This window comes from Rhipicephalus microplus, chromosome 3 (genome assembly GCF_043290135.1).
Source record: "Rhipicephalus microplus isolate Deutch F79 chromosome 3, USDA_Rmic, whole genome shotgun sequence".
NCBI classification, from domain to species: domain Eukaryota; kingdom Metazoa; phylum Arthropoda; class Arachnida; order Ixodida; family Ixodidae; genus Rhipicephalus; species Rhipicephalus microplus.
Genome location: NC_134702.1, coordinates 106,078,103 through 106,091,485, shown reverse-complemented (window position 1 = coordinate 106,091,485; position 13,383 = coordinate 106,078,103). Strand labels below are relative to the sequence as shown.

The following is a 13,383-nucleotide window of genomic DNA, read 5'->3' as shown; positions in this document are numbered from 1 at the left end:
CCAATAAACCGGTTCGGTTGGCACAGGAAGTGTGTCTTCCCGCCATTTCTTTCGTTCATCTTTAGTAATGTTGAAACCTGTGTTCGTGTCATTAACTCTGTTTTAGATGTTTCCCGAACGGTGATGGATGCCTGGCAGCTAAGCCTCAGACACAACCGCTGGTTAATTATAATTCAGTCAACTAAACCCAACAAGACGCTAGTGTGCGCCGGGACGCACAACATGAAATTTAAGAACAATGCGTAGGCGAAACGTTTCCAATTATTTGATTCTTGAATAGGTAATTTAAAACTTAAGTTTCGTTCTCGCGTCATTTAACCACAACCCTTATGAACACAATACAAGGCCGCAATACACCAGGTTTAGCAATTCTATTCGTGGAAGACATTCCATATTGCTCTATTTTTTTCTGAAGAACAGAAAGTAATCACGCATCTCTCAAGAGCGCCTGAAATGAGGAAGTCATCTTCGCAGATAAGAAAAGTTTTATACTTCAAACGACTGTGAACATCAACAAACAGCAGTGGATCATTTTCGTTTTCACATAAGAACGAAAAAAAAATGCCGCCATATCCACGAAGTGAATGATGATGAGTGGGCGAAGCTCCGGAGGTAAACCTGGTAAACCATGAATCCTCCGTACATTTTGTCCACTCGATTTTATTGCAACGCTCCCCCTAGCGTACGTCGCCGCACTATATCGAACGATGACACGCGCCATATGTGGCATCATCCCTATTTTCTAACACCTCGCATCTTTCATAATCAACTACACGTACCGCCGCCTAGTTTATAACATCTTGCATCTTTTGGACGGACGGACGGATGAACGGACGGACGGACGGACGGACGGACGGACGGATGGACGGACGGATGAACGGATGGACGGAAGGAGCCCACGCCTTAAGGAGCTTCGCTCCTAAAAAAAATTCGGCAGATCCCACGTACCTGCGAATCGATGTTATGTGAAGCATGCGAGGGGGAAGGTGACAATGTTGCATCTTTTATTGAGCAACACATCTTGAAATGACGCTAAATTTTGTACAGGTGCTGCATTTCACACCAACGCGTTACCCAGACAACACCACGTCTCCCTCTTTTCGTGACGGAGGGACGCCAGACGCACTGAAACGTGCATGCGTCAAAGCAACGCAGCACGGCGCGCGCCTGCGACTATATGGTGGGACCGGCGCCTGGCGTGGCAACGCCGGCGTGACGCGACGAAATGAACGCCGCCGAGCATGCGCAGCGCGTCACGTCAAAATGCATTGGCTTCTTGACTCTGGCATGTAGTCATGTTCTCAAGTGACGTGCATCTCATGATTATCATGTTTGCACCAGTCACGTACCTTCGTCATCCATTTGCGCCACACAATACCGAGTTTGGTACACGTGAAGCTAGCGAAGCGGCCGAGAGCGCATCATGAGCGTGGCACGTAGTCATGTTGTTGCATAACACGCATCTCATGATTATCGTTTTTGCAACAGTCACATATCTTCGTCATTCATTCAGGTACCGTAATACGAAATTTGGTATATGCGACGCGAGCGAAACGTGCACAAGCGCATCATGAGCGTCGAACGTAGTCATGTTGCTACATGACTCGCATGTCATGATTTTCATGTTAGGGTCGGTCGCTTGTGTTCGCCATGCAATCATCTTATACCATACCAGTTTGCTACCCTTTGAACTAAACCACCGCAAGATTTACAGGACCCTCAAATGTAAAAGATGGCATTCATGGCATAAATGTCACGATTTTCATGTTATAACTAGTCAAATATGTTCTTCATACAATCAAGTTATGCCATACCAAGTTTGGTATCAATACCGTTACCGAAACGGCCAGGAGAGCTAAAAGTCGTATGTGGCTAGATACATAGATAGATTGATAGATACGCTCAAAGTTGCCGAAGTTCTAATCCGGAGTCTGTACTTACCATAATTCCCTTAGGGGTGCAAAGTTCCATGCATAGGGGTACAAAATCGCAGCGCCAGATTCCTCTATTCGTATTATTGTATGAAGCTCCATGATTCTGACATTCTAGAAAATTTTTGAATCACCATTACGGCCACCAGCAACAGCCTTTATTTCCACCCCGGAATTGTTTTTCGGTGATAGACGGCCTTGATTTCACACCCCAGAAATTATATTTGTACAAAGTTTACTGGAGCCTCTAAACGTGCCTATATTCGATATTATCTCGACTCGTGGTAATTCATACCCTGTGAAAATTCTACACGATGATATTTGTTTAATTACGCAAAATTATTTCCCTGTAATAATTTAGATAGTATAATACAATATCATCTGTGCAGTATTATAACAAACGGTATTATTGCTACATATGCGTCACAATGTGATGAAAAGTCAGGTGCGGGTAAATTTACCCCGAATTCAGATTGGTCTTATTCTCTTCTACCCAATTTCATACCCGTTTTTGTGGCTGAACTACTGGCAGAATTGGTCGCCTTACGCAAATTGGACACGAATATCTCACAAGCTGTTATGATAACTGATTTTCTATACTTCCTTGTCCGGCAATTTCTGTTGGTACTGACTCCCACGTAATAAAGGCGTTCCGTGCCGTAGTACCTCTGCATTTTCAAAAAGTCTGATTAGTTTGGGTGCCTGGACTTAAAAGGTTGTTTCTCAATAAAATGGCATATTCTATAGCCAAATCGTCAATAAATGGACTAATTTTATCGTACTTTTCATCATCCGCTTATGGATCTGATGCTAGATTTCAGAGGCGTGAAATTATGGAAGTCTTTGGAAACACAGTCCTGTCATACTCCATCGAATATCCGCATTTATTATATCCCTCATGCAGAGTCTTTGGTCAAACTTGTAAACTAAGGGCAGTTATCATCAAGCTCCACTGTCGGGTACCGAACCTAAATTTCTACGAACACAGGTCTGCTCAGGCACCTTCACCCCTGTGCGCATTTCGTGGTGAACTGGAAACAATAGATCATTTCTTTTTGACCTAGAAGCTATTTACTTCAGTACGAAAAAAATCTTTTAAAAATACCTTTACGTGGTATTGGAATAGAATAATTTGTGCCGGTAGTTTTGTCTTTTAGAGCTTTCATTTCTGGGTTCTCTAATGCGAAGGTATGTGGCGCTATCAGGGGCTATATACATATAATAATAAAACTAATTGGTTGACTAATCATACAGTATTGTTATTCCAACTGGTCTACAGCAATATGTACGCATAAAAGTTAAGGGTTTCGCTTTGTTTTAATTTTTATAATAAAAACAAAGCTTTTTTGTTTGAATGGATATATACATTAGAAAAAGCTCCATATTTTTTCGGTAATCTGTAATCTTTCTGTTATATAAACTACACTATTCTAGAGCTTCGCAATATTTTATAAAACCACTACATTCTTTACCATTGCCACGCAGCGGGTAGGTGCAACTGATAATCGGTGAACAAGAACATCTTGCCGCCGACAGAGACTAAGAGACTAAAATTGCTGCAAATTATCAAATACGCGCCCATTGTTCTTACCAGTTGTTTTAAAGCTACAGTCTATACTTATGTGCATATAATTACGTGCATTTGTGAGCGGTTTTGTTGCTCTGTAGTATTAGGTGTTCATTTGCATACACGTAAATACCCCGCAAAGTTGACAAAGGAACAACCGCCGAAATAGCCGAGTTGGGGAGAGTATCGGATGTGTGATCCAGAGTTTGCAGTTTCGGTCTCTGCGGCGGCAGGTCGTCTTTTCTTCAAGTCTACTTTTTCCCCATTCATATAGCGAATTCTACCATAAAGGAGCACAATTTACATGCCAGATTTCATTATGTGAAAAAGAAAGACCTCAAATTCTACATAGCATACATATCTATAGAGGGTGATTTCTAATGAAAGATTTTCTCCAAAATTATCTTTCGTCGGTCTGGTTAGTAACACTGCATACATACCTATATAAGCTGATGTCTACTGCAATAATTCATGGGAGACGCCACTTCAGTTTCCGCTTCGCCCGCACCGTGGTACAGTGCATGCGGGACTCGACTGCCGACCAACAGGTAGCGGGTTCGATACGGGTCGCTGAGGGAGTAAGTTGATGAAGACGTAATGTAGAGGTTCGCATGTTGCGCAATGTCGGTGGGCGTTAATGAACACCAGTTGTTCTTAATTCCTATGGAGCCCTTTATCCAAGCCGTGTTTCAATCGTAAAAGTCGTAAATCAAAGTTTTGATGTGTTAATCATAAATCATAAAGCTTTGGTGCATCAAGCACTACGCAATATTACTAGGCGTTTTGTGCACGCACACCAGCACAACCCAGGAGCTTTCTTTATTAAACACAAGCGTGAGAGATCTCAGGCTCCTGGCTTCCCTTGAAGGTACGACACAAACGGAAGTGCGACCAGAACTTGTGCTTCTTCTCTCGCTCACTGCGGACCAGCTTCAATGCGACACTTCCTCGGTGCCACTCTTTGAACGCTCGGATGGAGCACCTGCAAAGGGCAACGACAGGTGTTAAAAACCACTGGTAAGCAGCGCTAAGCAATGACTATATCGTCATTATTTTCAACATCTAACGCACAATAATATTTGAAGAGAAAAAGAACATAAAGCTTCTGCTGGTTTTTAGAAACACTTTTTTCTGTATCCACACTAATATTTCCAAGTCTAGAAGCATTAAATACGGCAATAAATAAAGTAAATCTCTTAGAGAGGAGGCGGGTGGTCGGGTGAAACGGGAAAATTTAAGCTCTTTCGGCGGGACGCCCATTGTGGCCTTGTGATTTACAAAACAAATTATGGGCTGGACCCTTAGGCGTCGCCTTTAAGAGTTGAACTCAATATCAATGACCTGTCCCTGTCTGAAGTTCAACCATTTAGTACATACATACATTTTATTGTATAATGTTACTCACTTCAACCACGAAGTATATACTTTTTTCATTTTATGATGCTACTCGAGACTTTTAATTGTAGATTACAACAATCTAATCGATATAGGTAGTTGAAGTGGCTTGTGCCAGTAAAGATTTCACATGTGTCTGCACTGTGTGTAATAGGCAGCCTGCTTTAAACTACGAGCAGTTATGCCCGTGCAATGTTTTTTTAAGTAACAAGCGTGTCCTTTCTAATGGGTGGCCGGCTTATACCAATGAAGCCATTGTGATAGTCACATGTTTAGATGCCCAATGGCAATGTACTCTTGTACCACGCAGTATTGCTGCAACATTACATGTATTTAGAAGATTGTACACAAGGCGCGTGTGTTTGCAAAGATTGATCATTATTTTGACTGCATTTCCAAGCAGACGCATGGCTGCTTGAAAGAACACCTCTTGCCACGCCGATGGCCTCGGTTCGAGCCTCCCTGGTATCCGGAAATTTTTATTATTTATTTCAGTTGCACATTCCCGGATTTTTCTGTCACGTGCAAAATAATTTTTCGTTCACTACCAACGAAGCATCCGCAGACTCTTGTGCCGGAATTTCTGCGAAAGCAGCTCTTCTAAGCTCTGGTGCTTTTTGCGCAGTAAGGAAATTCGACCATATTTTTCATTAAAACCATAGGCTATATAAGTCAAAGTGCCAGACTACCATCGATTCATCGTTTCTTCTTCGGTGAAACTACCAGACTACCTTCGTTTCTCCCTGATCGATGAATACAGATCATTTAACGGACACGCACTCATGCTCTCTCACAAGCTTCGATGTGAACTTGCTCCAACTGAGTGACGCCATAATTGTTTATTGGGCCAGAGAAAAGGTGAAATGGCACCAGGAAACCAGATTACTAGAAGCAACAACAAAAAACTTACTCAGGTAATGATTCGTAATATTAATGCGAACAGTCTTGAACACAATATTTACATTTTTTCTTTTTTCTATTTTTCATCATGATACGAAGTATACAAAAGTTAGCGTCCTTGGACTACATGCAGAAACATAGTAAAAAAAAGGGGCATGCTTGGGCGTCGTAACCTTGGCTGTGCTGACACAGAAAGTTATCGCCTAGCAAAGACACGAAGCGCAGGCCGTGAGAGGGTACATGCGTGCCGCTCCTGTAGTCCGGCCATGCCATCTCTCGTTTAGCTCTTAGAATTACGGCTGGATGGCGGTACTTCTATGTAAAAAATATATGATGAAAACATGCGAGATGGTGGTACTTGGAGTGTTCACTAGATGAACGGACGCATCGACAGACAGACGGACAGACAAACATACGCATGGACCGATGGACGCAGGGATGGATGGACGGTTGCACAGATGGACGGAAGCAAGAACGAACGTACGGTCAGAGGCGAGGATGGACTGACACCCCACTCGTCATCATGCACTTTGTGGATATGCTGTGATTTTTTATTATTTTTTAGGTTCTTCGTGCACATTTTATGAATAATCTGGTATGATGAATTAGCGTTCCGAGATGTTATTTAGCGGAGCTCGCGCTTAGAAAGTTTTTTTTTTCTTTTCGCATCAGTATAATATGCATCCCCCTGATTTCTCTGACGTTAACTTTACAGTTCTTCAAGGTAGAGGACATTCTGCATTTACGCAAGCTGATAGGTTTTTCCACGTTTAACATTACACGCGACAGGTTGGTTTCGAAATCTTACTGCCCATCTAAAAGTGACATAATTTGTTGTCAAAAACTATGAACCTTTTCGCATGCTCCATTGAAGAACAGAAGAAAAGAAAGTTGCTCAGTACTAAAGATAGGCATCTTCCCAATTAGCAATCAACCACAAGGAGCTTTCTACTGAGTGAAGCTGCATCACCCATGATAAAGCAAATATATCCCGACTTAGAGAGCAAGACAGCAGGGTAAAAAAAAAAGTCAGGCCCAGTAGGTAATAAATCACTGAAGAAAAGTATGTATGCTAACAAATCGATAAATTACCTGAATGCTTACTCCTCAATGAAACAAGAAACGAATGAAGCACTCCCTACTGTCTTCTCTCATATTCTGCATGCAAACTCGTCGGAGATAGCGACTCACACGAAGCTGGTGAAGGGAAAGTAGAGCCAGAGAAAGTGCTGCACGGCGAGAAACACTACCACCACGGCGGCCATGTTTTCTCCGATGCGGTCAGGCAGACGCAGCACGTAGAGCCAGGCCAGCGAGAAGATGAAGGCGATGCTGATCACGAAGAGGACTCCCAGCGACAGGTAGCCGAGCACGGGGAGGCGGGCCTCCGCGTCGCACAGCAAGCGCCACGCCGGCTGTGCACGGAAGAATTGTGTTAAACGCAACGAACCTGTTTTCACGAATGCATGTCGGTGCCGTCGTTCTGGGCAATTATTACTACTGTCTTAAATTTGCAGGAACTAAATGACCGTAAATTTTGTACATTATTACGTGCGAATGCGAGTTGAAAGATTCATTCAGCGTTTGCCTAATTGGATAATGTTGTATCAAATCTTATGAAATCAGAGAATGATTTCGCTAAATGTAGAATATATCAGAGTCAAATAATCAAACATAGCATTGTGTATATCACATGCGAGCAATTCATGGGGGTAAAAGGGCCTGCAATACTGATGTTCATACTCGAGTGCCAAGAGTATACAGTTGGCAGGCAAAAGAACGTCGACAAGCTGCGCTTGCCTCGTCAATGTTCTCTTGTGCGTCGTGTGCTTTTCGCGCTTCAGTTTTACCTTGTTGGAATACCAACTTTCGCACTCCCACCCCCTGCTTGCAACACTGAGATTACTAAACACAGGTGTGCGTCGTAAGATGATATATAAAATGGAAGAGACAACACTGCGCAGAGAAAATTGCTTGTATATTGAGCTGTAAATATTGGTGTAAGAACTATTCTAGTGACCCTTCACACGGTCCCTCTCTAGCATTCTATAGCATTCGCTTATGAACAACAACACTGCACACGAACAATACGAAGCAGGGCACATGAATGTACACTTTCTTCTTACTGGGTTTATTCGCGAAAAGCTTTAATTAATTATACCTGTGCTCGGAATATTACCTAGCACAGTATATTTTGACCCTCTTGTCTGAACTTTTTGCCGTTGCTGTAGTAACGAAGCAGACAACCACCATTACCAACGTCTTTCACCCCCCCCCCCCCCCCCAAAAAAAAAAACGAGCATGCTTCAACAAACTTATTTTCGACGGTTGTGCAGTTTATTTGTGCAGTCATACTAAACTATACTTAAAACGAAATTATGTTAAACAATTTCGTCGCAGTATGAAGCCGCTAACGTGTGCATCGTGCTATAAAAACAAGTTTGCCCACTTGTATGTAAACAGGAATGTAGGGTCAGCCCCCCCCCCCCCCCACAGCAGGGCCAAGCTCTTCCTTCCCCTAAGTTATTTGAGAAAAAAAAACATGCGAATATATTTTCAAAATAGTATTTATGCGGTCACTAGACCAACGACAGATTGACTGGCTCCACAGTTGAAGCCAGTGCCTGTTCTATTACGTCCAACTTTCTCCTCTACTAAAGTAGCGCTAAAATATTTTATGTAGCACCGTACAATCCACTTGCTTTGCAACGTGTTTTCGAAAGTAAAAATAGTCCATTTCACCACAAGGGGGAAGCAATGAATGCAATAGCAAAAACTTGGACTGTACCGCTGAGAACGGCTAGCTGATCGAACGTGCAGCGTGCTGCCCCCGCACAAGTGACGCACGAAAACAACCCACACTGGACGAGAGCAAATTAACAACGTTTACCGCTCGATGCTTAACGCGACGCTAACGAGTGCCCTAGTTGTTACTTCACTGTGTTTGAAAAGCGCGCTATTTTTGCAACTGCGGCCTGCCCAGCGAGCGAAGCGAACTTTGTGGCCCAAGCAACTAACCCAATCGTTCCGGTGAAAGGCCGAGGCACACGATTCTCCCCACCGAAAGATAAGAGCGCACACAAAAACTTTTATCAATTTCATCTGAGAAGAGACAGACAAGGGTATCGTCAAGGCCACAGTTTACCTGCTATAAGCGTTTATCTCTGTGTAAACCCTCCGTTATATCTCGGCGCAAGCGTGTAGACACGACCTCTCAATTGTGAACCAGCTAAAGCTGTCCTCGCATGCGACATGCGAGACAAGTCTCAAGAGGGTTTGGCGAACGTCGTCTTTGGTGTTTAGCGAGCCAGTGCTTCATTGGGTAAGCTTACCTTCGCTTGCTTTCTGACAGTGAACTGAAAGTGGCAGATCTGGCACCGAGTGTCCAGGGTGCGCTGAATCCACAGCTCCAAGCATTCCTTGTGAACGGATCCAATTGTGCCTGCAAGCGAACCGCGCACGACACACCTGCTGAGCCCGGAAGACTGTGCTGCGATAGCTTGGGACTTTTCATTTTATAGAGAAAGCAGTTAGACGCCTCTGCACATGCAGATCTGCCACCATGGCTTCACTTATACACACTTGCTTTTATCTCGATTTTTACTTTTTATTTTGTGGTATGGACAAGCACAACGTAGCTCTCACTTTACATGTGAAAAGTAGATGACTGACTTAAAGTCAGTAAATGCTATCGACCAATCGATACACAAAACAACGTAATGAGGAATTCAGGTGTACTAGCATTGATGCTGCGCACAGTTATGCAGAGCGCCATTTTCGTACGCGGCCTGGACAGACTGTTTTCTTACATCTACGTGCTCAGTAAAGTACGTTACTTTAGTACCGTAGGATGCTCAATCGCAATTCGTCAAGCAACATGCGTATGCTAAAATAAATATTGGTTCAATGTTGGTGGCTGGTAGCCACCAAGCTCAATTACCATAACTTGTGTAGTTAATCTCTAGAAATCCGGGCGGAAACGCTGGCGAGTTAAACTTGATGACTGTAGGGATACTCGATGGCATGCACTAGGTTGTGCAGCTAAAAAATAGGGGACGCGAAATTTCTCCTTTAGGAGTTTAACGCGATACCGACATCTTGTTCCTAGTGCGTACTTCAGACACTTAGTCCATGAAACCTTTTCGAATTTGCTATGCACCCACTATACGTGGCCTAAAGAAAATAGGCGCAGTAGCGTGTGTGCCTTTCGTAGCTTTCCACCTCGGAGACATTATGATAATCCCATATTCTGACGCCCATTCGCAAGAGACATTTGTACCAGGCTTTATTACTGCAAGATTTTATGTTACATTTTGAAGCGTGTATATATGGCACGTGTGCTTGTGAAGCGTGAAAGCTACTGTCCCTGCCTTTCCAAGCAGAGGGAGTTTTCATTATTTTCACGAGCAGAGGCATGCCTGTGTGGTTGAACATTCGCTTTCCAACGACCCGCACTTGGACCCAAACAACCCTGGTTTGGTCCCCACTGTTTTCCAGGATTCTTTATTATTTGTTTTATTTGGATTGTTCTTGAATTTGCGGTCACGCGTAAGATGACGATTTTGCGCTCACAACCAACGACACAGACGCCGACGCCGGAATTTCTGCGATATGAGCTTTTTATCCCTATCGCGCTAACATGCGTGTAACTGCTCTCACCCACAACCCCCTTGCCTCTCCTTCCTGTATCTTTCGCTTGCCCATAGTGCCATTGTACTTAATAAAACACAAGACGCACTGACCACGGCAGTGGCACGGCTCGATCAGCGGCTCCTTCCCGCCTTCGAAGAAGCAGATGCGGCAGGCTGGTGCCCCATCGCTGCTCAGGCTCATGGAGTCGAGCAATGAGGGAGACTCTCCAAGTGCGGACGACGATCGGGACCCATCGCCAAGGAGCTCGTCGTCGTCTTGGAGGCACAATGTCAGCCCGAAGACCTCCGGCAGGGCCGACTCGACATGGACGAGGTCGTCAATAGGAGGCACCTCCGCTGCCGCAGAAGCGGCCACGAAAGGTGTCTGGGTTGCACCGACTGCATCAAAGACGGCACTGCCGGCGTAATCCTCGACGTTGGAGTAGAAATGTGAGGCTCGAGGCGGTATGAACGCACCCGGAGTCGGGTAGCTGCTTCCGAGACGCACGCCGTCGGAGCCCTCGTTCTCCATCGCAACGCAGCAACTGGCACACCAGCAATGTAAAAGCTAGACTGACTTTACGAGAACTAGACAACGCGTGCAGGTCTCCTCGACTATCAGGCGGTTCTGCCTGCAGCACGCGCAATCTCGAATGTCGAAGAAAAAGCTCGCAGCAGAGCGTGCGGCGCGCACGCGGCGTATTGCTTCTTCACCTTCCTCGTCTTGAAATGGAATATCAGCAAGCAGCTACGATTACACGTGCATTATTATTATTCATTACGGCCGAATGTACCGCTAATATTGAAAAAACCGGAGGCAGCCTTCATCCTTGACGTATCGCACTCACACTAACACGTCGACCTTCATGTGGCTGGGCGTATTCTTTGTGGTAACAGTGTTCCGTGGGCTTCCGAGAAGTGCATCTCTGAGCTCATGTAGAAAAAGAGAAGGCCCATGGTTTAGACTTGGTTCGCTAGGTGGTGCAACGGCCTTAACTGCTCACAGTCATGCACATAATCGTATTTTTAATTTTCAATAATTACATTGAAAGTTAAAATGGAGTTTGCAAAAATTTTACTGCACAACAATAAGAATGGTGGCCATAAAACTTAGATGAAATTTAGAAAAAAGTAGGTAGGTGACATCTGAATTCAAAACTGTACAAATTTTCAATCGGTATATCTTAGTGTTGTAATGTTGGTTTTTTATAAGTGCACTGTATACTAAAGAGCCCCTGAGCAGCCTCCCTCCCCCCCCCCCCCCACCAAAAACAAACAAACAATAGAACAAGGGAATTATTCTCCCCGCCGCGGTGGTCTAGTGGCTAACGTAGTCTACTGGTGACCCTCAGCGGCGGCTGCATTTTCCATGGAGGCGAAATTCTCAAAGCCCGTGTGCTCAGAATTGGGTGCACTGTAAAGGATCCCAGGTGGTCGAACTTTCAGGAGCCCTCCACTGCGGCGTCTCTCATAATCATATGGTGGTTTTTGAGGCGTTAAACTCCACATATAAACCAATCCTTCCACTTTTCTTGTGCATGCGCACTTTGTGACGCAGACGGGGCTTCCCGTGCCATTTATAGCGCTCTCGACTGGACTATATACGTAAAATATCACACGTGATTTGTCTCCTGCGCTGCTTTGCCATGTAGCCACCCCTCCATTTTTCCATTTCTAGCACGACTATATAAAGCGCGATCGACTGATTTCACTTTATTTTGTGTTTACGACTGCGCAAGTAACAATAACAGCTTGTAGCCAAGAATCGCAAAATGCTACATACTCGCGTGCTTAGTGCTGACATTGTTCACGTGCGTTTGAATAAGTGGCGATAAGGATACATCGTCTGCGCGAACAGTAGCGAAGGAGATGATTAAGAATAAGAGTGTTACCACATATCCTTTTTCTGCCATGAAGGCACTGCACATGCAATGTACCCACTATTATCGCATGACGCTGACGACCATGATGATCATGGACAGAACTGAACACAATTAACACACCAAGTATGATTGCTTGCTGGGATAGTTGGTTCATTGTCACCATTTGTAACAGCGCATAAAACTACAGCACGGACAGGATTTAGGGCAGCATTGCCGCAGGACCATTTATCAAACGACCGGGGGGGGGGGGGGCGGAGGGGTCGTAGGCATATTCTGCTACCACGGCTTCGGGTGCGCTCCGACCCGTCAAGGGAAAGATGAGGCATTGCGTTTGAATTGCGACAGACATCCTTTTGCACCATCCAGTTCAGACCAAAGTGCACTGTTGAATCCAGAAAGAATGCGTCGGAGCTTGAAGCAATGGTGCGACAAGTGGCAAGATTCGCACCTGACACGGCGCTTTCACCCTCTGTCCACGCTGTATTTTCTAGTTTGATGGGCTCTTACATATGTTGACAACATACCCGTTATGACCATTAAACAATTTATACAACTATACACTGCTTGGCACTCATTTAGGTGCGTGAGTGATATATGTCATGGGTGATTTACAGTAACACTGATAGATCCCACTGCTTCGCCTACTCATCATAACGTACTTCGTGTTCCCGCAGTCATTTTTTTTCTTAGTAAACGTTGTTCCATTCAGCCGTCCACCTGATGCAATTATTCGTGCGGGGCCAGAGTCAGAAACATTTTTCGGGCGAGAAGCTCGCACCTTAAGAAGCTCTCATTTAGGGCGCGAAGCTCCTTAAAGTCCAATTCCTCCAATTCGTGCAAAGACCAATTCATCCCTCGTCGTAGTACGTAACATGTTTTACGCTTTGACCTGCAAGGTGGTGCCGGTGGGAGATTACTCCTGTGCGTTGTGGAGCAATAAAAAAATTCGCAGCATGTGCTTTCATTAAAAGCCAATTTCTCCTGTCTCTCATTACCCATTAGCAGCCATTGGCATGTACATTAAGCACTATCTTAAGCAAATTATACGCGGCGGAGCTTCTCTCTCTCTCGTTCCA

General features: G+C 44.6%; 1 protein-coding gene across 1 annotated transcript; it reads right to left on the bottom strand.

Annotated features, from left to right (window-relative positions):
* Nucleotides 1–4,270: 4,270 nt before the first annotated feature.
* On the bottom strand, nucleotides 4,271–11,056 carry LOC142803279 (E3 ubiquitin-protein ligase MARCHF2-like). Its single transcript, XM_075888406.1, has 4 exons — nucleotides 10,536–11,056; nucleotides 9,126–9,235; nucleotides 6,985–7,208; nucleotides 4,271–4,480 (listed from the first exon to the last, which is right to left on the bottom strand). The coding sequence occupies exons 1-4, from the start codon at nucleotides 10,954–10,956 to the stop codon at nucleotides 4,321–4,323; spliced, it is 915 nt and encodes a 304-aa protein (XP_075744521.1). The 5' UTR covers nucleotides 10,957–11,056; the 3' UTR covers nucleotides 4,271–4,320.
* Nucleotides 11,057–13,383: the final 2,327 nt, after the last annotated feature.